The sequence below is a fragment of the Capricornis sumatraensis genome, chromosome 1 (genome assembly GCF_032405125.1).
Source record: "Capricornis sumatraensis isolate serow.1 chromosome 1, serow.2, whole genome shotgun sequence".
NCBI lineage: Eukaryota > Metazoa > Chordata > Mammalia > Artiodactyla > Bovidae > Capricornis > Capricornis sumatraensis.
Window position 1 is genome coordinate 213,792,112 of NC_091069.1, and position 26,875 is coordinate 213,818,986.

General features: G+C 40.1%; 1 protein-coding gene across 1 annotated transcript in view; it reads right to left on the minus strand.

The window, feature by feature from the left end:
• Positions 1–4,010: 4,010 nt before the first annotated feature.
• The window catches only part of LOC138076698 (cytochrome c-like), a 193,317-nt gene continuing 170,452 nt past the window's right edge, over positions 4,011–26,875 (minus strand). The window contains exon 3 of the mRNA XM_068968981.1: positions 4,011–4,337. Within this exon, the coding sequence (XP_068825082.1) occupies positions 4,011–4,337 (327 nt within the window). The remainder of the gene's footprint in view (positions 4,338–26,875) is intronic.

Here is a 26,875-nt window from a genome sequence, read left to right on the forward strand (position 1 = left end):
TCAATATGCCAGCAAATTTGGAAAACTCAGCAGTGGCTACAGGACTGGAAAAGGTCAGTTTTCATTCCAATCCCAAAGAAAGGCAATGCCAAAGAATGCTCAAACTACCGCACAGTTGCACTCATTTCACCCACTAATAAAGTAATGCTCAAAATTCCCCAAGCTAGGCTTCTAGTACGTGAACCATGAATTTCTGTTCAAGCTGGATTTAGAAAAGGCAGAGGAACCAGAGATCAAATTGCCAACATCTGTTGGATCATCAAAAAAGCAAGAGAATTCCAGAGAAGACATCTACTTTTGCTTTATTGACTATGCCAAAGCCTTTGACTGTGTGGAACATAACAAACTGGAAAATTCTTCAAGAGATGGGAATACCAGACCACCTGACCTGCCTCTTGAGAAACTTGTATGCAGGTCAGGAAGATGCAGTTAGAACTGGACATGGAACAACAGACTGGTTCCAAATAGGAAAAGGAGTACGTCAAGGCTGTATGCTGTCACCCTGCTTATTTAACTTCTATGCAGAGTATATCATGCGAAATGCTGAGCTGGATGAAGCACAAGCTGGAATTAAGATTGCTGAGAGAAATATTAATAACCTCAGATATGCAAATAACATCACCCTTATGGCAGAAAGCAAAGAACGAAAGAGCCTCTTAATGAAAGTGAAAGAGGAGAGTCAAAAAGCTGGCTTAAAACTCAACATTTAGAAAACTAAGATCATGGCATCTGGTCCCATCACTTCATGGCAAATAGATAGGGAAACAATGGAAACAGTGAGAGATTATATTTTTGGGCTCTAAAATCACTGCAGATGGTGATTGCAGCCATGAAATGAAAAGACGCTTGCTCCTTGGAAGAAAAGCTATAACCAACCTAGACAGCATACTAAAAAGCAAAGACATTACTTTGCCAACAAATGTCCATCTAGTCAAAGTTATGGTTTTTCCGGTAGTCATGTATGGATGTGAGAGCTGGACTATAAAGAAAGCTGAGCACTAAAGAGTAGATGCTTTTGAACTGTGGTGTTGGAGAAGACTCTTGAGAGTCCCTTGGACTGCAAGGAGATGCAACCAGTCCATCCTAAAGGAAATCAGCCCTGAATATTCACTGGAAGGACTGATATTGAAGCTGAAACTCCAATACTTTGGCCACCTGATGCAAAGAACTGACCCATTTAAAAAGACCCAGATGCTGGGAAAGATTGGAGGTGGGAGGAGAAGGGGACAACAGAGGATGAGATGGTTGGATGGCATCACCAACTCGATGGACATGAGTTTGAATAAGCTCCGGGAGTTGGTGATGGACAGGGAAGCCTGGCTTGCTGCAGTCCATGGGGTTGCAAAGAGTTGGACACTGAACTGAACTGAACTGATGGCCGATGTCTTATTATTAAAGAACAAGGACCTTATTAGAAAATGTCAGGCATTCAGATCCAACATAATTATTGAGTATCTGCACTTCCAACTTTCCTGTTCTTCCCACAACCATGTGTATGAGTATTAATGTTATTCCCATGAGGCAGACCATGGACCTGAGGCTCAGATACATAAAGGAACTAGCCCAGAGTCTCACAGCTACTTTAAGTGGCCAAAAGTAGATCCTAAACACCAGTGTCTTGACAGAGTGTTAATCCACCACTAGAAGACTGGCTACAGGGGTGACCTACCCTTATTTGAGTTAAAAGTGACAGCTCTCAATTCCCAGCCAATGCATGTGCTGTGATTTGTGTTTCCAATGGAATGTTTCTGCTGCTGCTGCTATTTATCACCACCTTTCTAAGCTGGTGGAAGGAATGTTTTCAATTTAACATTGTGTACTACACACAGCCCCATTGCAGGTATGGCAACCCTGATCTTAAATGGACTGCAGTGAATGATTAAACTCTTAGAGTGGCACTAACTATATTCTTAAAGACAGCGGTGGGAATGTGGTAGGAGATTTTACTGAAAATTAGTAATTGGTTATTACTGAACGACTTATAAGATGTGGCTTCTAATAACAACAATAACAAAAATCCATTAAAACTGCTGTTTAAACTTGCTTTTGGATAGGCCACCTTTATTGAGATTCTAAGGTGGTTACCATTGTTCTTCACGCGTATGGACTGTCTTTGTGTGCACGCGTGGTTAAGTTGTTTCAGTCGTGTCCAATTGTTTGCCACCCTACAGACTGTAGCCAGGCAGGCTCCACTGTCCATGGGATTCTCCAGGCAAGAATACTGAAGTGCACTGCCCTCCTCTAGGGGATCTTCCCAACCCAGGGATCAAACCCACGTCTCTTATGTCTCCTGCATTGGCAGGCAGGTTCTTTACCACTAGTGCCACTTGGGAAGCCCATGGATTATCTTTATACCATAGGGAAACAACCAAATATTCATATCTCTGAACACAAAATAGGGGGAAGTGAGTTTGATTTAAGAAAAACTTCTGAGCAATGAGCCTGGTTAATAATTAGGAATGGATTTTCTAGGGACTTGGGCATCCTTTCTTGAAGGAGGGTGGGGAGAAGGGGGTGAAGTAACAGGGATTCTAAAGTTGTGCTAAAGGGCTGGTTTCTGCTCTCAAAACTCATTTCCTCCTCTGCAAGGAACAATACAGTTTCCTAAGTCATAGAGAAAATAATGAACAATAATATTTATGGAGATTCTACTGGATTCAAAGATTCCTCTAATTTATTTATGATCTGTGGTTTTGTTTTTAATTATCTGAAGTCTTCAGTTCAGTTCAGTTCAATTGCTCAGTCATGTCCGATTCTTTGCGATTCCATGAATCACAGCACGCCAGGCCTCCCTATCCATTACCAACCCCCGGAGTTCCCTCAGACTCACGTCCATCAGGTCAGTGATGCCATCTAGCCATCTCATCCTCTGTTGTCCCCTTCTCCTCCTGTCCCCAATCCCTCCCAGCATCAGAGTCCTTAGGATCACATAATTTATAAATTTTTGTTGATTGTATATCTCCTCTAATGTTTCTAACGAGTTGGCCAAAGCACCATTGCCAATCACATATGATAATTCTACAGTTATATGTGTTTTGGAATAGCAATTTAAAAGACAGTTCTGAATTATAACTTTAGTTTGACTTAGTAAAGAATTCAAAAGCAAAGTTTGCCACTATAGCTCGTGAAGCTAAATATTAAAAGCATGTGACCTTGTATATGTACTAAGACAATTCAGTCATGTCTGACTCTTTGCGACCCTATGGATTGTAGCCTGCCTGGCTCCTCTGTCCATGAGATTCTCCAAGAAAGATCACTGGTGTCGGTTGCCATGCCCTCCTCCAGGGGAACTTCCCAACTAAGAGACTGAACCCACATCTCTTATGCCTCCTGCATTGGCAGGTGGGTTCTTTACCTGCCACCTGGGAAGCCCATTTGACCTTATAGATCACCTATGAAATAGGAAAATAATTAAATATTCTTTCTATGCTTTATACATGAACTGCACTAAAATGCCTTTCATTGAATAAAAGGCAACATTTTAGATACAGGGGATTTTAATTAAATTGGTAATAGTTAAGACCAAAAAGATAAAATGGACATTACCAGCTTATCTTCAGCCCTTGCCTTTAGCAGGCTAATGAATACAGTGTGAAACACAGGTGAGTCTTGCTGTTCTATGACACAGTGAAGGGATATCCTCCATATTTAAATATATTAATGTAATCAGTTATATAAATTTAAATGTAAAACCAGTTTCCTATAGGCTTTGAGATGGCATTCACCATCTCTATGAAATGCTGAACACTACTCATCAAGTCCAGTCATGTATTTAGAAGGGGAGAATGGAGATAGTACTTGCTGAACTAGCATTAGCATCAAAATTCAAAAAGCTGATCATATTAATTTAACCATGAGTCAGTCTATATAAATCAGGACTATCCAAAATAAATATCCTACCAGCTATTCATGATTGGAATGCTGCTATATGAGGTTTATTTAAATGTGGTACACATAAAAAAGCTCATGAGACATTTCTGTTTTGTAATAAACAAGGCAATGCACAACTATTACTCATTAGTAGCTTTTCTGAGATAGATTATTAAGTCCGCCCTTTCTGCCATCTTTTTAATGCCCGTGAAGATCATTTTTGTTCCACGAATGTACTTCTTGGGATTCTCCATATACCCCATCTGTGTCTCCTCTCCCCAAGAGATGCCTTTGCTCCTGTTGGAATCTGTGTAAGAAAATCCAGGGGCCTGACCTGTCTTTTGCCCAAAAAGACCATGGCGATTTGGCTCAGTCTTGTGCCTGCCTCCCTTTCCCATGGTATGGCACTGGACACACTTCTGAATAAAAAGCTTCTTGTCCTTTTCCGCATTAGCCGCGTGTAGATCCTTCTCTTTTCACAATGTCTTGCTCTCCAAGTCCAAGGACATGCAGGTCTGAGCCTACGTCCTGGTAGGTTCCTCTAATTCTGATGATGCTGTTAATTATTTACTCTCTTTACAAATGAGGAAACCAAGGTTCGGACTGGCTGTGTAACTCACTTAAGGTTATGGAATAAATGACGGGACTGGAAAATTTAACCCAGATCTGCTCAGTTCCAGCAACAATGGATCTTTCCGTTTCACTGGAAAGGCCCTCACAGAAATGCCTAATTTAATGGTGAGGAAACCGAGGCACAGGTTAAATAAATTGCTTAAGAGATGTCCTCTAGTTGATGTGTGATTGAGGGTCAATATGTGCAATGTTCAGGAAGCCACATCTTTTTCCCTTTTAACACTTTGATTTAGCTTATATAAGATCACAGTCGGTTACTTTTAGAGATTTTCCAGCTTTGGGGATTAGACTTTGTTTTTCTTGGCAGTGTTCATATTTGAAAGCAGTATATTCGACACTGCTTTCTGGATTTAACTTGAAACAAACGAAGTAAAATTATACTCACACTCCCTGCTCTCTTCCAAATTATGAACTCAAAATTTAACTTTCTGCTCAGGACATCAGCGTTTCGGCAAGCAAAAATTCTCACTTTGCCCAGCCATCACAAGTGAGAAAAGAGGAACTCTTGCACTAACAAATCCTTGTTGATAAACCTTTTTATCATGGACATTCTGTCTTTAGAAAACAAGTAGATAGAGCACTTGTTAGTTAATAATAAAACAAATTCTTCAGTGACTACTCAGATGAATATTTTTTAGAGGCATGGGGTATGTAAGGAATTTTAATCCAGCCTCCGGGTTCACTCCGCCACACAACAACTGTAGAGAAACCTCTGGCCTCTGAATGATGAATGGCCCCAGACTCAACCAGGAGGGAAGCCAAGCCCAATCCTATAATTTGGCATGACTCTTTTTAAAATTCCTGGGTGGACTTCTATTTTGGCTGTAGCTGATGAATGGGCTCAGTTAAAGAGCTTTGCATACATTGTAAAATGACCATCAAGTGTTTCTCCTCTTATGCCATCCTATCCACAAAATCCCAACCTCAATCCCCAACTACATCTCAGCCTCTCACAGACACACTTCTGCTAGCACATCTCTAGCTGTTAAAAAGTTCTATTCATTAATTTCAAATTAATATCTTAGGGGGCTCCAGGCCATGGGAGAAAAGAAATCAGGAAACTGAATTAGTAAGTGACAGAGCAGTAAGCAGCTTAAAATGAGACTTCTTGCAGCTCTTTGCCTGTGGATGACACAGAATTTCTGAGCTTAGAAAAGCTCTTTTCTCTGCAGGTGGTACTGTGGGGATACTGAGATGCGGTTCCATGATCATAGATCACAGTCTTATCCATTTGTTTTAGTCTCTACTGCAATACTCCACACAGCCCTCCCCACCCCCGCCCGTGCTCTGTGCAGTCAAATCCTACTTGCTAATCAGCCAGGCTGAATTAAGGGTTAAGGCTGCAGCCTTCCATGCCAGCAGACGCTGCAAACATTTCACGTTCACTTTCTACAGTCAACCCTGTAGCTCCATCTCCTGTAAAGCCTTCAGCATTTGCAGAAGTATTATTTTCTCTCACCTCCGTCTGGCTTAGACTTGCAGCTGACCAGGTTCTACAGCTTAGAAGCCCAAACTCACCCCTGCAGGGTCTTACCTAGAGTCTGTCCCTCCTCCCCTGCTTGGTCCGGAAAGCCTCAGGGCCTCCTGTAACCTTGATGCTGCCTCCCTACTGGAAGTTGAAAGCATCCTCCTTGGCTGCATTACTGCACATTTTGCTAGTAAGCTTTTTTTTTTTTTCCTTCAGCTCAAACTTCTTCAAACAACACCATCTCTATTGACCCTGAATTTCTCTAGCCCTCTGTAAGGGCATTTCCAACTGGCTAGGCCAGAAGAGAGACTGTAGAGGGCAAATTGGGGAAAGAAGGTTTGGAAACTCACCTGCACAGCTGCAAGGAGAGGAGCAGACACAGGATGGGGCTGCCTGCAAACTTCCCAGGGACCATCTGCAGCCAAATCTCTTGGCCTTAAAGCGACAGGGCGCTTTTCACCATATAAGGAAAACAGTTTCACTTGTCTGCTTTGGGACCTGTTTGGGCAAAGCAGCTCTTTCTCTGGACATGGCAGAGGCTTAAACCGACTGGAAAAATCTGGAGCCTGTCAGTTCAGGAGGATCTGTACATAGTAGGCAGCTTGAAAACTGCTGGATAAGGTACACGAATGGTATTTGGCAGGCCATTTTGAAGACTGGAAAACCCTTTATCTGGGGCTTGCCCCCTACAGAAAGGGTTTACAGTGACTGGGAAGTCTGCCTCAGTGACAGAAAAGGGTTCTGCTCCTATTTCAGGTTTGGCTTCCTGGAAACTAACCAATGATCTTGCTCATCTCAAAAAGAAGAGGCAATTGGTCCTTGCTTCCTTCAACACTCAGAAGAGGACAGCAAAGTAGTGGGTCTTGTGGTCAGAGATTTTGGTTGTTTAAGATACTTAAGCAGTGCTTCCCTCAAAACGAGGGAAATGGAGATGATTTTGTTATTTCAGCTCAGCTGGCAGAGGCCCTTCCTAAACAGACACACACACACACAGATCTTGACCAAGGACACCTCCACTCCTGAGCACCCCTTTCAGTGCCCCTTGGCTGAAGCCCACAGCTGAAGTCTGAGGAGCGCTTTTATCTTAACCGGCAGGGATAAGAATGTATCTTAGCAAGAGCAAACATTTTCTGTTTGATACAGAAAATGTTTGAGGTGTATTAAAAGAAATTATAAAATGTTAGATTCTGAGGAAAAAAAGTGGAGCTTAATCTAGTTATCACTTGGATGGTCATACATTTTTTCTATTTTTCCTTCTTTTTTGCTTAATATATTTAATGAATTAACTTAATTTTTAATTGAAGTATAGTTGATTTACAATATTATGTTGGTTTGAGGTATAAAACATATAAGATATATGTATGTGTATGTGTGTGTGTGTTTATGTTGGAGAGGGAAATGGCAACCCACTTCAGTATTCTTGCCTGGGAAATCCCAGGGACAAAGGAGCCTGGCGGGCTCCACGGGGTCACAAGAGTCGGACACAATTCAGCGACTAAACCACCATATATATATCTGTATGTATGTACATACGGTTGTATATGTATATATGTGTGTGTGTGTGTGTTAATCGCTCCGTCATGTCTGACCCTTTGTGACCCCATGTACTGTAGCCCACCAGGCTCCTCTCTGTCCACAGAATTCCCCAGGCAAGAATACTGGAGTGGGTTGCCATGCCCTTTTCCAGGGATTGAACCTGGGTCTCCCGCATTGCAAGCAGCAGATTCTTTACTGTCTGAGTCACCAGGGAAGCTCATATGCGTGTGTGTGTGTATATATATTCTTTTTCCTTATAGGTTTTTACAGAATACTGACTTTAGTTCCCTGTGCTACACAGTAGGTCCTTGTTGGTTTTATATATATTAGTGAGTATATGTTCATCTCATCCTCCTAATTTATCTTCCCTGCTCCCCTTTGGTAACCATAAGTTTGTTTTCTATGTCTGTGAGTCTGCTTCCGTTTTGTATATAAGTGCACTTGTATCATTACATACCCCCATCTCCCCAACACACACACTTTTTCTTCACTGAAACTAAATATCATTTCTTTATTGCCAGCAGACTACACCTAATATTTGGTATCTGTATCATAGATTTTGGATTAAAATATATATATATATAATTTGGCCCTTGATTCTATAGTCTCATATTACCATCATATTTCACTTTCTTACATAGATTTTGAGTCTTTAAGGACAAAGGTCACTTCATATCCTTCTATACCCTGCTTAATACCTAGCATGGAAGAAGCATAGAGCAGGCAGGGAAATATTTGTTGGATTAAATCAGTTGAATAAGACCCAGGGTTTTGTATAATGTCTACCTAGTTTTATGAATAAAATGTGTTTTTACTAAAATTATTGTTGTTAAATAAAGCCATGATTTCTTTTCTTGATCATCCCTTTTATATCAACTAGTGTTTGTTTTCCATGCCATCACATTTTCTTCAAGGGGAAAGGTTAAAAGAATTTCTTTGAAAGTAATCATTGTGATAAACTCTTCAACCTAGCAATCTATTCTTAGAAAATTAATCTAAGGAAATAATTAAACAGAAGCAAAACATCTGATAAGTAGAGATATTCATTACATTGCTGTCTGCAATAGCAAAAGCAAGAGATGACCTGAAGGCTCCAAAGTCATTTACCTTGATACATCAATAATAATAGTTCACATTTAATGATTGTTTACCATGTACCAGGCACTGTTCTAAGCACTTTAAGAAAATTAATTCATTTAATCATGACAAACCCATGTGGTTGGAGTTGTCATCAACCCCATTTTACAGATCAGAAAACTAAGGCACAAAGGTTAATAAACTTACATTTGAATTGAGGTGCTTTGGCACTAGCATTTAGACTAGCAGCATCCTAAACTCAAGGAGGGCACGGTAATCCAATCCAGTGTTCTTGCCTGGAGAATCCCATGGACAGAGGAGCCTGGCAGGCTACAATCCATGGTATCACAAAGAGTCAGACACGACTGAAGTGACTGAGAACACACGCACTCATCCTATGCTCTCATCAGGACTCATTGAGCATAATAGGCATTGAGGATAGCTAGAGTAATAAAAGTAATCATATGGCCTTCACATAGTCATTAAAAATAATAATTATGAAAGCTCTATACAAACTTGGAAACATGCTTATGATATAAAGTTAACTGAAGCAGAAGATAAAATACCTATGATTATAACTAGTGTTAACTGTCTATAAGGAATGGAAGGCCTTATGCAAAACAGAAAACAGTTATATAATAGTTTTAGACTATGATATGATTTCTCCAAAATTGTCTTAAATGTTATTTATTACTTGTGGTTTTCATTTTTAAATTGATAAGAATTACTATTTGCTACAGATACATTGACCTTGGCATTCTTTTGGCTCTAAGCCTGTCTAAATGATGCTATCAGCCTAGATCAGTGAGTGCCAAGAGGTTCTTTTGGTGGTGCTATTATCCCAGGGGAGCCCTCTGCCAGCTGAGTGATTCACCACACCTGGGGAAGGGACCTGTATGTCGCATCCCCACACTACTGTTCAGTCACCCTTGAACTGACTGTACATCAAAATAGTTTTCAATGTCCGTTTTCGCCTAGTATCTTATGATTTGTGGACCTGCCCTGGAGGCTCAGTGGTAAAGGATCTGCCTGCCAGTGCAGGAGATGTGGGTTCGATCCTTGGTTGGGGAGATTCTCCGGAGAAGGAAATGGCAACCCACTCCAGTATTCTTGCCTGGAGAGTCCCATGGACAGAGGAACCTGGCGGGCTACAGATCACGGCGTCTCAAAAGAATCGGACACGACCTAGCAACTAAACAAGAACAAGGATAAAGCTTTATCTGACAGAGTTGTTCAGGAAAGAATTCTAACTTACATTTTTCCTTATGTAGGAAGGCTTCCAGTGAGGGATTCTAAATCTGCTAATATTTATCAATAAACAAACAGATATGTCTCAGAAGATGGGCTTATTCTAGGATTAAAGAGGGCAACTTCGGTGTAAATTAACCAGCAATTAAGACATTATATGTATTGCTTGAAGCCGTTGAGGGTTGTATGAAATGAATATATTTATAGCTTATAAGGTACTGCAAAATCAAACAAGCTCTAAAAAACAAACTGAAAACTTGCTTCAGGAGGCATTAATATTTTTATAGTTTTGACCCATTAATCATACTTTCTTTTCTGAAATTGAAGTGAAACTCTCATTTGTGTCTGACTGTTTGTGACCCAATGGACTATACAGTCCATGGAATTCTTCAGGACAGAGTACTGGAGTGGGTAACCTTTCTCTTCTTCAAGGAATCTTCCCTAGAAGATCCTAGGGGTTGAACCCAGGTCTCCTGCATTGCAGGCAGGTTCTTTACCAACTGAGCTATCAGGGAAGCCCTTTCTGAAATTAGGTCAGAGATATTCTCTCGCGGGAGAAGGGAAAAGAAAGGGGGAGAAGGGACTTCCCTGGTGGTCTAGTGGCTAAGACTCTGAGCTCACAAAGTGCTGGACCGGGTTTGATCCCTGGTTAGGGTACTAGATCTAAGACCTAAAGCAGCCAAATAAATAAATAAATATATATATATATAAAAGGAAAGGGACAGGAGACCATGTGATTCCAAAGTTCCAAATGCATGTGTAAATAAAGATTTAATAAACTTAATAACACGTCTAAAGGAAAGTAAAAGTTTTTTTTCTAATAAAATGTGAATAATGTAAACTAAAATTTCATAATGCTGTAGACTGACAAAACTTATTTAATATTCTTTTCAGCTAAATACATATCACATAATATTAATAGTATGTTACCCCTTTTGGGAAAGAAAAAGCAAGTATAACACAACCCAAATAAACAAAATAAACTAAACTACAGGTTGAGGAGTAGGTATTAATCCATCTGTGGTCACAGATCCTTTGCGCATAATGGTTAGAAGCATCAGTAAAGAATATAATTTTTCATGTATTATCTTTATGTTCAAGCTTAAGGTGAACTTATTCTTAGGAATGTCAAAGTTATGTGTTTTTTAAAAAAATTACATTTATTTTACAGTTTTATATTTGTTTTTCTAAAAATATATAAAGATGCTGATTGTAAAAGTGAAAAGGGAATGTTTCTGCCAAGTCCCTTATGGTTTGTTGGAGCTCTTTTTTTTCTGAATATATAAATGAATATTATTGATATTTGGGGTGTACATTCCAGCCCCTTGTGAGTTCATGCTCCTTCTGAAGGTGGGAATTTACTCATTCTTTGACAAAATTTGATGAAAGTCTATAGTATCCTGGGCTTAATGCTGAACCCTGGGGATGCAGCTATGACAGAATGGGCAAAGTCTCAACAATCATGAAGCTTACAGTCTCGGGGGGAGAGAGACCAATAAAGAAACAAAGGAGAAAATGTCAGGCAGTGATAAACTCCTTGATGAAAATGCAATATGTGAAGGAGATAACTGTGTTGCTTAGAAAAAGATTTTCTGAATTCTTGACTTTGAAGCTGATATCTTTCTTCTTAGTTGCTGTAGCACTCTACCTTGCAAATGGCTGGTACTCAATCAATATTATAGAATCATGTGTTTATTTTTGAAACATTGACAAAAATTTCTATTTTATAACTTCATTGGTTCAGAGAGTAGAATTTATTTTTTAATCTCCAAATCAGATGGCATTTTCAATGGCTTTTTTTTAAAGAATTTTTTTGATGTGGACCATTTTTAAAGTCTTTATTAAACTTGCTACAGTATTGTTTCTTTTTTTAAAATGTAACATTTGTTTAATTTTAAAAAGAAGGCATTGTCAACTCCCAGCAGATTGTTCTAAAGGAGTTCCATCAGCTTCTTTTAGTCATGCTACAATTTTTTTTTTAATTTTTATTTTTACTTTATTTTACTTTACAATACTGTATTGGTTTTGCCATACATTGACATGAATCCAAGCAATGATTCTCAAAGTGCAGCCGGGGTCAACAGGAGCAGCATCTCTTGGAAAAGCCTTTGAAATGCAAACTCTTGGGTCTGACCTCAGCCTACCAAAGATATTGTGGGACTTGCCTGGCTGTTCTCCCAGTGGTTAAGACTTCACCTTCCAATGCATAAGGTGCAGGTTCAGTCCCTGGTCGGGGAGTTAAGATCTCAATGGCCTTTAAATGTAAGCTTCCTCTTCTATGTTTCTGGTATATTGCCAGCTGTCATTTATACTAGTTACAAAAAAGCAAATGCAAAAAATTAAATAAATAAATAAATAAAGTCAAATTCTGGCCAAGAAACATCTGCTAAACAGTTGGCGTTATTCTTAGATGGCCTTCTCTTCAGGCCATTTTGGAAACTCCCTAGCTGTACTTCTGTAAAGGGTTGCACCTGGGGAATGGCACGGAGGCTTTTATGAGGAGTGCTATTACAGGCTTCTTGCCAGGGCTGAGAGAGGAGAGGCTGTAGCAAGCTCTATTTTATAGTACAGTGAGGTTAGCCATTTACTGTTCCCATAAGCTATTTCACTTGCAATAAAGGTCAATGGGCCTTTTTAGGAAGGAGAGCTAGGCCCCTGTCTAAAATGGCCATCTTCTTCAACAGTCAAAAAGACAGGCTGCTTTAGATTCTTCTGGAAAGTGGCAGGATGTTTATTTAGCTGGAAGAGTGGTTCAATATGACCAGCTGATGAGCAAGGCAATAAGAGTTCACCGACTTCAGTGGGGAAGATTTAAATTCTAAGGTAGCTTGACCGCAAAGCTAAGCAGGGCGTGGCTCACTGTGGGTCTGGTTGCTACCTTGACACATGAACTCTGCCAAGAAATACATTTCTTACTTGGTGCTCTCTATCCTTGGATTTTCTGGGAAGCTTATGTCATAAACTACCATGGTTTGCATCCCTTGGCATCTGCAAGTCCAGTCTGGCAGAAGCAGTTCCATTAACAGTGTATTTTTCTTTCTTTCTTGATAGTTTTAAAGAAAAAAATCAAATTGGGTGGGTGTTTCTTTGAAGATAGGATAGGATACTGGGCTGCGATGCTTTTGTTCACTATCTCCTAAAGAAAATTTGAAAAACTATGCACCCTCCTTAAGTTTTATGTTGTAATGTAACACATTTTATCAAAACCTTGAATAGTAGCAAAGGGTATAATTTATGGTCCGTTGTCAATACCGGCTTTTTCAAGGTGATGTGTGTGTTTGGGGGGATGGGTAGTGTACGCGCGCATTCAGTCTTGTTTGACTCTGCGATGCCGTGGACTCTAGCCTGCCAGGCTCCTCTCTTCATGGGATTCTCCAGACAAGAATATTGGAGTAGACTCCCATTTTCTCCTCTAGGGCATCTTTCCAACCCAGGGATCGAACCCGCATCTTCTGTGTCTCCTGCACTGCAGGCAGATGCTTTACCACTGAGCTGTCCGGGAAGCCCTTTAAAGTGATTTTTACTTAACTTGTTATAATAAATCCAAGAGAATGTAAATACTATAGCAAACTGATATCCACTATCATCCACTGAGTAATAGTTGCAATTTTACTTCTTTTTGTTTTCTCCTTTTATTTTTATTTCTATTCATTTCCATAATTTTATCCTAATAAAATGCATTTTTTTGTGATTAAGAATATTTATTTAACTATTTCATGCACATAACAGTGCATGTGTGCTTAGTCTTGTCTGACTCTGTGAGCCCATGGACTCTAGCCTGCCAGGCTTCTCTCTCCATGGGATTTTTCAGGCAAGAATGCTGGAATGGGTTGCCATTTCCTACTCTAGGGGATCTTCCTGACCCAGGGATTGAACCCACGTCTCTTGTGTCTCCTGCATTGGCAGGTGTATTCTTTATCAACTGTATCACCATACTTCTGTATAAAAATAAAGTGAAATTAAAGCTTTTTAAAAATAATCTGTGGTCAAAAGATCTGTTAAATCATCTGGATTGAGTTATCATTACAATCATTACTGGAAATACCTGTAGCAGAGACAATGTGTGTTCACCACATCTTCTCTTTTTGGAGGTACAGGAAGTTTATATTTCTTAGTTTCCCATTGGGAGTGTGAACAGAAATCATGTATTGTTTCCTGTTCTAGTTAACAGTGAGTTGAGCTCTATTTCTTTCTCTCTCTTTCCCTTTCTGTGTCTCCTTCGATTTCCCTGTTGGAATCCTAAAACTCTGAGATGGCAAAGATGAGAGATGGAAGCATAATTATCTAGGACCCCTTTGGAGGAGAATCACCAAAGAGCCTCCTTGTCTGAAACTGCACTGTGATATAAAATTAGCAATACACTTTTGGTATGTTAAGCCATTGAAGTTTTAGGTATATTGGTTACTAAGGTAGCTTACACTATCCTGATTAACATATGCCATAACTGATCAAAACAACATGGATATATTACAACTTTTGATAGTTAATTATTAAGAAAAATAATTTTTAATTTTTGAAAATACATCTCAATAAAAACACCAAGAAATCTTGTTCATGTAGATGGAAGTAGAGGTAGTTATAGCATGTCTCCCAATTGAATTATATGCATGTCTTAGTGCAAATCACCATAATGAGATTTTGTAAAATGAGAGAAACACTACAGGAAAATTGAAATAGGAAAGGATTTCTTAGGCAGTCAATTTAAGGAACAAGTTATATAAAATGTAAAGATCTGGAACTTAACTCCCTAAAAAATCTCTATGCCTATATACCCCTTTGAAAGTCTCTATGAGTGTCCAGAGACACCTGTATTCCACATTTAAGACACACCTAGGATAGAGGAAGAGTCAAGGGTGGAGTGTCCCCTGACATGATCCTCTTTTGGCTGCTGACCTTCACCCAAATCCTTGGTCTATCTTTTTCTACTCTTCCTTCTGACTCCCACTAGCTCACAATGAAAAGTATCCTGATGAAGATTAAAGTCTGTAACATACAGAGAGTTATTTTAAATCAAAAAGAAAAATATGATTACTTCAGAAAAAATGGGCAAATGATCACAAAAGAAGAAATACAAAATCCTAATACCCACAGAAAACATTAAAGCCCACTTGGAATTCATAAATATGCAATGTAAAACAATGAGATACCATTTTGGAAATACAACTGGAAAAACTAACCTTTAGTGATGGTTGGGAAGAGAATAACTTCTAGAGAGCAATTTGGCAATATATGTCAAAACTTTTAAAAAATTATATAAAGTTGAGCTAGCAGCCCACTTCTGAACATTATTCTAAGAAATAATCATGAATAGGTTAAAAGAAAAAAGATTCAGCCTTGAGCTTTACCACAGATTTTTTAGCCAAGGTTCTTTTAGTCACAAGTATTAGGTTGCAAGGCATCTTTCATTTGACATGCCTATTCTCTTCTACATTTTCTGGTTCTCTTAGTTAAAATTCTTGATTGATTTAGACTGATTACTTGCTGAGTGCCAATTGATTGGCTGACTTCATCCAATCAACCATCGTTTGTCTGGGAAGAGAAGTGTCATAGGATACCCAGAGTTACTTCTTCCAGGGGCTATTTGTGGAGTAAGGGCTAGGTGCTCCATGCTCCATAAGAGACCGGGAATGAAATCAGCATAACCTGTCTAGAATGGTGAAGAAGAGGAATCACTTAAAAGCCCAGCCCAGGATATGAAGTGAGCTGTGACACCATGAAGTGAGATGATCATCAAAACTGTTCTTACAGAAGACTATTCCAGAAGACATAGAAATATATTTCTGATATATTTCTATTTCTAGAAGAAAGAACTTGTTGCAAAGAGAGTAAACAGGCCCATCTTATTTTTTAAAATGTTTACATTTATAAAGAAAGAAAGTACCATCGGCTGAATTCATGTTAAGAGGACTGAACATCTGTGTCGACTACCCTGCCCTCCTCCTCATTCTAATATTGAAACCCTAACTCCCGATGTGATGGTATTTAGAAGTGGGATCTTTGGCAGGTTATTGGGTTTAGATGAGGTCAAGAGGGTGGAACCCCCCCAGATGGAATTAGTGCTCTTAGAAGAAGAGGAGGAAACTAGAGTCTTCTCTTCCTCCACCACGTGAAGATACAACAAGAAGAGAGTTATTTGCAAACCAGGAAGAGGGCTCTCACCAGACACTGTGGAACCCGTCTTGGACTCCTCAGCCTCTAGAACTGTGAGAAATACCAATAAATATTTGTTGTTTAAGTCAGTCTATGGTGTTTTGTTAGAGTGGCCTGAAATAACTAAGACATAAAGGATATATATCAAAACTACAGTGGTAGAAATATTTGGATGGTGGGATTACTGATTATTCCTTTTTTAAAAGAGAGTTTACTTTTATTTAAAAAAATTTTTGGCCATGCCCTGAGGCATGTGGGATCTTAGTTGCCCGACCAGGGATTGAACCTGTGCTCCCTGCATTGGAAGCACAGAGTCTTAACCACTGGACTGCCAGAGATGTCCCAGTGATTATTTCTCATCTTTATGAGACTGGTTTTTCTAAATTAATTAGTTAACATTTAAAAGTATTTTAATAGGAAGACATTAAGTTTTAGGGGTAGTTCTCCAATCTCTTAAGAGAATTGAAAAGGAATGAATTAAAATCTAAATTCTGGATGAGCTAAGGTCAAGGATTCGGACAAGAAGCTGCAAAAACATTTACCTGATTCCTGGCACACTGTACATACATAGGCTTTGTTCATGAGCAACAGCAGATCCTAATGGCTGGAACTGTGAAAGGAAGAGCTGCTACTGAAAGGACCACCTCCACTGCTCTTTCTGGTCCCCACTTTCCTCCAGGAGGATGGATGTGAACTCTAAGGCCCTTCAGTTATACTGTATGATTTTACATATGAAGACATGTAAAAGGGAAAAGAGAACTACACCCAGAAATAGAAGCCCCAGATCTAGTCTGATTGTTCACTAGTTGGGTTATTTTAATGAGGCTACTAAACCTCCTTGAGCCCCCTCGGAGACAATAATAGGAAATCCACTTACCTTATATACTTCTTGTGACAACTGAATGAGATAATATGTGAAAGTGCTTGAAAAAAATGATATGATACAAATGTGCACATGCATATATACACAAAATGTGTTTATTACAAATGCCTATGTGTATATATTACACAGCTGTGGATATAATAATCAGAAGCTTAGTTCCCTGACTTGAGCTTGACTAAGCGTAAATAAAATGACAGATCACTGTGGACTTGATGAGATGCCTTGAAGGAAATGTTCTGTTGATCCAAATATTTTGAGAAGTGTTGGTTATTACTCTTTTCCATAAGACAGAGAAGAAAAAGTTAGAGAATATTTACTTTCTGGTTAAAAGAAGTGCACAATAAACAAGGACTATTGTTGAAAGACAACCTAGGGGAACAAAGGTCTTATTTAAATTTAAGTATTTGCCTACAGTGTTTCAGAAAATAATAAATGATAGTTCCTCTTTTTTCATGTTTACTGAGAAGACACACTAAGGTTTTCATATATTAGCAGTGAAAGTCGCTCAGTCACATCCAACTTTTTGTGACCCCATGGATGGTATAGTCCATGGAATTCTTCAGGCCAGAATATTGGAGTGGGTAGCCTTTCCCTTCTCCAGGGGATCTTCTCAACCCAGGGATTGAACCCATGTCTCACACATTGCAGGTGGAGTTTTTACCAACTGAGCCACAAGGGAAGCCCAAGAATACTGGAATAGCCTATCCCTTCTCCAGAGGATCTTCCTGCCCAGTAATTGAACCGGGGTCCCCTGCATTGCAGGCATATTCTTTACCAACTGAGCTATCAGGGAAAAATATTGGCAATAAATACAATTTCCTATACTGTACATTTTTTACAAGCTTTGTGGCAATCTCAGACTTTGTGGTTAATGGTCAAATGTTAGCAATATTAGCAATAAATATGACCATTAACCACAAAGTGAGATTGCCACAAAGCTTGTAAAACATGTGTGGGATAGGAAATTATATTTGCTCACTTGGCTATAAAATATGTTATAGGAAATTTTATTTGTTCCCAGACTGAATATGAACTCTTTGCTGTGGTTAGTAAGTCCATTCTTCAGTCAACAGACTTACCAGTCCAATTAAACCCCAGATATATGTTGGATAGATTCTCACATGAGTCCAAACGCTTCAAACACTTGATTCTAGCTTTCTCTTGGTAGATCATCTGAAACAAAGGTGCTTCTGGAAGAGTCAAATTCAAATACGATTAAGTCTGATTTATTTCACAATGTTATTTGAAATTACATCTGTGGAGTGACAGTGGGAAGTGAGAGGAGAAAAACAAACTTCTACTGTATGAACCTGTGTGTTGAAATATTGTTTGTTTAAGCATTTACTACATTTGTAACAGTAAGCTCATTTGAACCACTTTGAATACAGCACAGCACTGTACAAACTGTTATTCATATAAGGACTGACGGGGAGGAAGTGAAGTGTTAGTCCTTCAGTTGTGTCTGACTCTTTGCAACCCCATGGACTGTAGCCCGCCAGGACTTCCTCTATCCATGGAAGTCTCCAGGCAAGAATACTGGAGTGTGTTGCCATTTCCTTCTCCAGGGGATCTTCCTGACCCAGGGATCGAACCCCAGTCTCTTGCGTTACAAAGAGATTCTTTACTGTCTGAGCCACCAGGGAAGCCCCTATGGGGATGGGGGAGGGCATGGAATGGTCTCTTCTTCCATGTTCTGAAGTGGACCAAAAACTGCCATCCAGTTGCTTGTCCTGAAGCTGAATCTGTTCATAGATGTATTTTATCAACTCCCACATTATCAGCCTGCCTGTTGGTATTCATTAAAAATGATTTAATTACCAGCATTGAAAAGCTCAGGTGATTTTTGCATCAAAATAAAATGTGATGGATAAAATAGTTACTCTGCATGCATTCCACACACCCCTCTTCCCTGACCCTCTCACCCCCAACCCCAGAGGCCGGGCAGCTAAAAATGACATTTCTAAGTTGGAAGGGACTGAGTTTCACCTTAGACCAATCAGATGCACACAGAGGAGATGTAAAAGGCAGAGGCCAGTTGCCCCTGGTGGCAGGCTTGATCAAGGATGCTTCGGGCTTTTCTGTAACAGCAACCGTGTCAGCAGCTTTGCGGGGACCTAACAGGTGAGGTATGGCTCTGGGGATGGCAGTGACAGCATTCACAGCCATCTAATCTCTAGGCTGTTCCTAGAGCTAACAGTTCAGGGAAAACATCCACAATTCCCATCTTCCCAGCTGAGCCAGAGTTGGCAGCCTCCTCAGGGATGGGTTCTTCATTGTTCTTCTGGCGGTCAGCCCTGGAGGCCCAGCTTGAACACACTGTAAGGACCTAATTCCCTGTTTGAAGCTCTTTGCCCTTTGTGCTTAAAATAGCTGGGGTGGTTTCTGTTTTGTGGAACACAACTCTAACAAATACACAGGAATACGAGGAGTTCTGACCACGTCCGGCCCTGATTCTGGTTATAGTAACAACAGGCTGGCAATGAGCAGTGGCCTGTAGGTTGCATAGATCCCACCATGCTCTAGAGAACCTCCCAATGGGAGGCCATTTAGAAAATGCCATTTTTACTATACTTGTAGTGCATGTGTGTATAACAGATGTCTCATTTTCCTTAGTTATTGTACCTTCCTGGACCTTGTTAGGATTTTAGTTTGCCACTTCACTAATCTTTACCTAAAGCTTGCTGGAAAACTATGTTTTATTTCTTAAAGGGTGTAATTCTTTCATTTCAAATATCCTCCAAAATGCCCCCAAATCAAAACCAGAATGCTGTACATCTAAAGAGCATCATTTAGGTCCCTGAGAGAATTGCTTTTATTGAACTGTGAAACTGGTTGTATTGTTAACCCTAAGAATGTTGAATAAATTGTAATGTCACCTCTATGACAACACAGTGAAGAGGTGTCCTTCAAGTCAATTTTATCTTACAAACATGTAATAGATCAGGTTTTGCTCTTTGCACTGGCTGTCAGAAAGGTAAGACCAAAGGCCGCCTGAGAGGCTGGATTCTCAGCGCGTACATGAATCACAATTGTATGTTGTGTAGTAACCCTAGCCCTGATCCTGTCTCATTGTTACTACTCTGGTTTCATCTTCATCTGGATTTCTTCACATATTAAGAAAAATCCTACTGTATTCTGTTTGAATACAAATCCCTTACAATTATACAGTGGTAGTGAGAAACAGATTCAAGGGACTAGATCTGATAGACAGAGTGCCTGATGAACTATGGATGGAGGTTCGTGACATTGTACAGGAGACAGGGATCAAGACCATCCCCATGGAAAAGAAATGCAAAAAAGCAAAATGGCTGTCTCAGGAGGCTTTACAAATAGCTGTGAAAAGAAGAGAAGCAAAAAACTAAGGAGAAAAGGAAAGATACACCTATTTGAATGCAGAGTTCCAAAGAATAACAAGGAGAGATAAGAAAGCCCTCCTCAGTGATCAGTGCAAAGAAATAGAGGAAAACAATAGAATGGGAAAGATTAGAGATCTCTTCAAGAATATCAGAGATACCAAGGGAACATTTCATGCAAAGATAGGCACAATAAAGGACAGAAATGGTATGGCCCTAACAGAAGCAGAAGATATTACAAATAGGTGGCAAGAATACACAGAAGAACTATACAAAAACATCTAGATAATCATGATGGTGTGATCACTCACCTAGAGCCAGACATCCTGGAATGTGAAGTCAAGTGGGCCTTAGAAAGCATCACTAGGAACAAAGCTAGTGGAGGTGATGGAATTCCAGTTGGAGCTATTTCAAATCCTGAAAGATGATGCTGTGAAAGTGCTGCACTCAATATGCCAACAAATTTGGAAACCTCAGCAGTGGCCACAGTACTGGAAAAGGTCAGTTTTCATTCCAATCCCAAAGAAAGGCAATGTCAAAGAATGCTCAAACTACCGCACAATTGCATTCATCTCACATGCTAAAGTAATGCTCAAAATTCTCCAAGCCAGGCTTCAACAGTTCGTGAACCATGAACTTCCAGATGTTCAAGCTGGATTTAGAAAAGGCAGAGGAGCCAGAGATCAAATTGCCAACATCTGCTGGATCATTGAAAAAGCAAGCGAGTTCCAGAAAAACATCTATTTCTGCTTTATTGACTATGCCAAAGCCTTTGACTGTGTGAATTACAACAAACTGTGGAAAATTCTTCAAGAGATGGGAATACCAGACCACCTGACCTGCCTCTTGAGAAATCTGTATGCTGGTCAGGAAACAACAGTTAGAACTGGACGTGAAACAACAGACTGGTTCCAAATCGGGAAAGGAGTATGTCAAGGCTGTATATTGTCACCGTACTTATTTAACTTCTATGCAGAGTACATCATGAGAAATGCTGGATGAAGCACAAGCTGGAATAAAGATTGCCAGGAGAAATATCAATAATCTCAGATATGCAGATGACACCACCCTTATGGCAGAAAGTGAAGCACCAAAGAGCCTCTTGATGAAAGTGAAAGAGGTGAGTGAAAAAGTTGGCTTCATGCTCAACATTCAGAAAATTAAGATCATGGCATCTGGTTCCATCACTTCATGGGAAATAGATGGGGAAACAGTGGAAACAGTGGCAGAGTTTATTTTTCTGGGCTCCAAAATCACTGCAGATGGTGACTGCAGCCATGAAATTAAAAGATGCTTACTCCTTGGAAGAAAAGCTATGACCAACATAGAGAGCATACTAAAAAGCAGAGACATAACTTTACCAACAAAGGTCCGTTTAGTCAAGGCTATGGTTTTTCCAGTGGTCATGTATGGATGTGAGAGTTAAACTATAAAGAATGCTGAGCACCAAAGAATTGATGCTTTTGAAGTGTGGTGTTGGAGAAGACTCTTGAGAGTCCCTTGGACTGCAAGGAGATCCAACCAGTCCATCCAAAAGGAGATCAGTCCCGAGTGTTCATTGGAAGAACTGATGCTGAAACTGAAACTCCAATACTTTGGCCACCTGATGGGAAGTACTGACTCATTTGAAAAGACCCTGATGCTGGCAAAGATCAAAGGTGAGAGAAGAAGGGGATGACAGAGGATGAGATGGTTGGATGGGATCACTGACTCAATGGAGTTTGAGTAATGGAGTCAATGAGTTTGACTAAGCTCAATGGAGTTTGAGTAATGGAGTCAATGAGTTTGAGTAAACTCTGGGAGTTGCTGATGGACAGGGAGGCCTGGCGTGCTGTGGTCCATGGGGTTGCAAAGAGTCACACACTACTGAGTGATTGAACTGAACTGATTCTGTTTGAAACCCATTGTATTTTTATTTTTTAAAAGCATTCTTTAAAAAAAAAAATTTTTTTTTTTTTAAAATTCACTTATATTAGGCTGCGTTGGGTCTTCATTGCTGCACAGAGGCTTCTCTCCCTTTGTGGTGCTCAGGCTTCTTGTTGCAGTGGCTTTTCTTGTTTCAGTGCGTGGCCTCCAGAGTGTGAGGGCCTCAGTAGTTTCAGCTCCTGGGCTTTAAGAGCACAGGCTCAGTACTTGTGGTGCAAGGGCCTAGTTGCCCCGTGGCACATGGGATCTTCTTGGACCAGGGATCGAACCTGTGTCCCCTGCATTGGCAGGCAGATTCTTTACCATGGGACCACCAGGGAAGTTCTGAAATCCATTTAAATCCTTGTTGTAATATGTGGGAGAATAAATATTTAAATAAACTGCCTCTACTTTCCCTGCTCTATTCCTTGTAATGTGTCTACTAGACTCCTGTTCTCTCTGCCTTCATGTCCTTAAAGCATGTATTTCTGTCAAAAACTTAATGGACCAAGGCTATTCATGGGTGTGCTTGGGATTCTGCAATCTAACAAACATTCTAAAGATGTGGTCAAGCTGAATACTGAGGCACCTTTTAGCAAAAAGCAATTTGTTCAGCTATTATTACTGAATAAAAATCCCAGGAGCTACATATTTGACTGTCAGTTTACATGTGCAAACTAAATGCAAGATGCAGTCTTTGGTGGAAACAAATAATTACACTTCTTTTGATGACATAAGGACAGGAAATATCTAGCATCTTATCTATCTTAAACTAGTCTGCTGTTTTCTTTTTTAATTAAATGTTTTATTTTGAGATAATTATAATTCACATGCTGTTGTAACAATAATATGAGTGATCTTATGCCTTTTACCCGGTTTCCCCCAATGGTAATATTGTACAAAACTCCAGTACAATATCACTGCTAGGATACTGGCATTGATACAGTCAAGATACAGAACATTTTCATCACCATGAGAATCCCTGGTGCTGTCCTTTTATAGACACTCCCGTCCCTTCCAACCTCACTCATAACAACTACTAATCTTTTCTTCATTTGTACACTGTTTTCAGTTAAAAAATAGCTAATCTCTTTTTAAAAAATTGGGATATAGTTGCTTTATAATCTTGTGTTAGCTTCTGCTATACAATGAAGTGAATCAGCTATATGGATACATATATCCCTTCACTCTCGGATCTGCCTTCCACCCCTCATCATCCCATCCACCTAGGTCAAACTGCTGTAAAGCATCACCTCACACTGATCAGAATGTCCATCATCCAAAGATCTACAAACAATAAATGCTGGAGAAGGTGTGGAGAAAAGGGAACCCTCTTGCACTGTTGGTGAGAATGTAAATGGATACAGCCACTAGGGAGAATAGCATGCAGACTCCTTAAGAAACTAAAAATAGAGCTATCATAAGACCCAGCATCCCATTACTGGGTATATGTTGTTGTTCAGTCACTGAGTCGAGTCCGACTCTTTGTGACCCGATGGACTGCAGCGCATCAGACATCCTTGTCCTTCACTATCTCCTAGAGTTTGTTCAAATTCATGTCCATTGAGTCAGTGGTGCTATCTTATACTGAGCTGATCTCTTTTGATGGCATCACAGGTAACTGCTCTACTCTACATCACCCTTTCCCACTCCCATCTGCCCTTTTCTAACCTACTCTGCACCTGAGAAGGCCAGCCTTTGAAGATTACATCACCCAGGCTCTCTTGTTCTTTGGTTTCCAACTGGGGTCACTGGAGGCACTGGCAGAAGATGGAAGGGATGGGAGAAGATAAATCTAAGAATAATTACCCCTTTGTGCACAATCCATTCCTCCTGAGGCATGGGGAAAAGAGGGGAAGGAGAAGAGGGAGAACCGCTAGAGAGGAGCAAGCACCCAGATGAGGAAATGGATAGAGACCTTGACCAGTCGAGGTGCCTGCCTTCAAGGGTGAAGGTACTTGGACAATGAAATAATTAATGACCTTGAAGGACTGAAGATTAGGGAGGAGAACAGAATCCAATTACAATTGAGACTGAATTCTTTGATCTAGGGAAAAAAATTCCTGACCTGGATAAGAGTAAGATTTAATTAGATTCAAATTAAAAAGAAGAATTATGGGATTTCTTTCATAACAAGTTTGTGGACCATGGTTCTCCCGACCATTAATGGTTTTGTGCTCCCAGCCTCAATGCTGGAATATATAGTGTCTCCAAGCTACTAATTAGCAGTTTAAAAGGTTTTGCCTTTAATGAATAAGTTGTCATTGTGATATTATGGTTTACTTATGGATTATAGACAAAGTTTAATAAACACTGGGGCTTCCCTGGTGGCTCAGAGGTTAAAGCATCTGCCTGCAATGCGGGAGACCTGGGTTCGATCCCTGGTTTGGGAAGATCCCCTGGAGAAGGAAATGGCAACCCACTCCAGTATTCTTGCCTGGAGAATCCCATGGACGGAGGAGCTTGGTGGGCTACAGTCTATGGGTCGCAAAGAATCGGACATGACTGAGTGACTTCACTTTCACTTTAATAAACACTATGTATTAGGCTTGGATTAAGCATTTTACTTTCGTTGTTTCATTTATCTTAGTCAACAATCCTGTGAGATAGGTATTTTCCTAATTTGACAGGTAAGAACTCTTAGGTGCAGAAAGCCTAAATAACTTGCCCAAGGACACACAACTCGTAAGTGAAAGGTATGGAATTCAAGCCTATCTTTTAATAATTAAGGCTTCTTGTCTCTCGGTGAGTCATACTGTTTTCCACCAGGAAATGGGAAGACAGGACTGCTCTTTCCAATGACCTTACTTGCTCTGCCCTTCTCCCCTCTCCCGGATATCTCCTACTCATCCTTGATTAACAGTCATATCCTCAGGGAGCCATCCTCACCTTCTTGCCCTCTTGAAAGCTCTCACAGCACTGTGGATTTCTTATTTGCAGCACCTGTCACCACTGAAATTTATATTTGTTCATGTGATTATTTGGTCAATGTCTGTCTTCTCCTCCCTAGACTGTCAGCTGCATGAGAGAGGTCATTTTGCCCCATTAAATCTCCAGCATTTAGAAAACAGTTCTTGATAGTGAGTGATCAATACATGTTTATTGGTTGGTTTAATAGGTCCTTTTATCTTTATTTCATAGAGTTACAGATTCTCAGAGTCAGAAGTCACCACAACTTCTAACTAACCCACATTCATCTGTAAAAAGTCCTGTAGAATTATTCTAACCAGCTGGTCCACCAACTGTCCTTAAAGCATCTTTGAACCATCCTGACTGCTAGTGCCATTGTTCAGGGAAACCCCCAGAAAAGCCTTCATCTAAGTCTTGTCTTTGAGCTGCCTATGTCCAGTGTGTCTGGGATTATCCTCATCTGATCATTCTGTCCACGTTCTATGGAATGTAAATACATCATATTTAGTACTCAGGATAAAGATCTGAACTTACATTATATGTTTTCTGATCACATTTATTAGACTCTAAATTAAGATGCTTTTGAACTATGGTATTAGAGAAGACTCTTGTGAGTCTTTTGGACTGCAAAAAGATTGAAGCAGTCAATCCTAAAGGAAATGAGTCCTGAATGTTCATTGGAAGGACTGATGCTGAAGCTGAAGCTCCAATACTTTGGCCACCTGACGTGAAGAACTGACTCATTGGAAAAGACCCTGATGCTGGGAAAGATTGAAGGCAGAAGGAGAGGGGATGACAGAGGATGAGACGGTTGGGTGGCATCACCAGCTCGATGGATGTTAGTTTGAGCAAGCTCTGGGAGTTGGTGATGGACAGGGAAGCCTAGAGTGCTGCAGTCCATGGGATCACAAAGAGTAGTACATGACTGAGTGACTGAACTGAAACTAAGATTCTAACTTTATCTCCTCTATGGTTGATATGGAGTTTGAAGAAATCCTCAACTTTTATTTAAAATATGTATAAGGGGAATTCCCTGGTGGTTTAGTGAGTAGGACTCTGTACTTCCAATGCAGGGGACATGGGTTCTAACCCCAGTGGGAAAACTAAGATCCTGCAAGTCTTGCGGTGCTGCCAAACAAAATAAATAAATAAAATAAATAAATAAAATAAAATATGTGTAAGAAAGTAATTATTTGATCACTGTCCAGTATTTCCCAAGTCCCTGTGCTGGGCCCTTCTCGTCCATGCCACTCTACTTTCCAGCATTACTGGAGGCCAAGGATTCTCATTCCCTCTGCTGAGGGACTGGTATGAAGCTTACAGGTATCTTGGATAGTAAAAAAAAAAAAAAAAAAATTACATTGGGAAGTATTGATGGAGTTAAGAAAAGACTTGAAAGTGAAAGTGAAGTCATGCCTGACTCTTTGCGACCCATCAACAGTAGCCTACCAGGCTCCACTGTCCACGGGATTTTCCAGGCAAGAATACTGGAGTGGCCTGCCATTCCCTTCTCCAGGGGATCGTCCCAACCCAGGGATCGAACCCGGATCTCCTGCATTGCAGAGAGATGCTTTACCGTCTGAGCCATCAGGGAAGTCCAGAAATGAGGTGTAAGTAAATGTGCTTAGGTTGGACAATCCACAGGTAGTGAGAAGATGCCTGTTGATAGAAGGATTAGCAAAGCAACTCTTTTCTTTTTCTTTAAAAATGTCTTTTATTGGAGTATAGCTACTTTACAATGTTGTGTTAGTTTTTGCTGTTCAACGGATTGAATCAGCTGTAAGCATACAAATACTGCCCCTCCTTTGGACCTCTCTCCCACCTTCCCCCATCCCGCCTCTC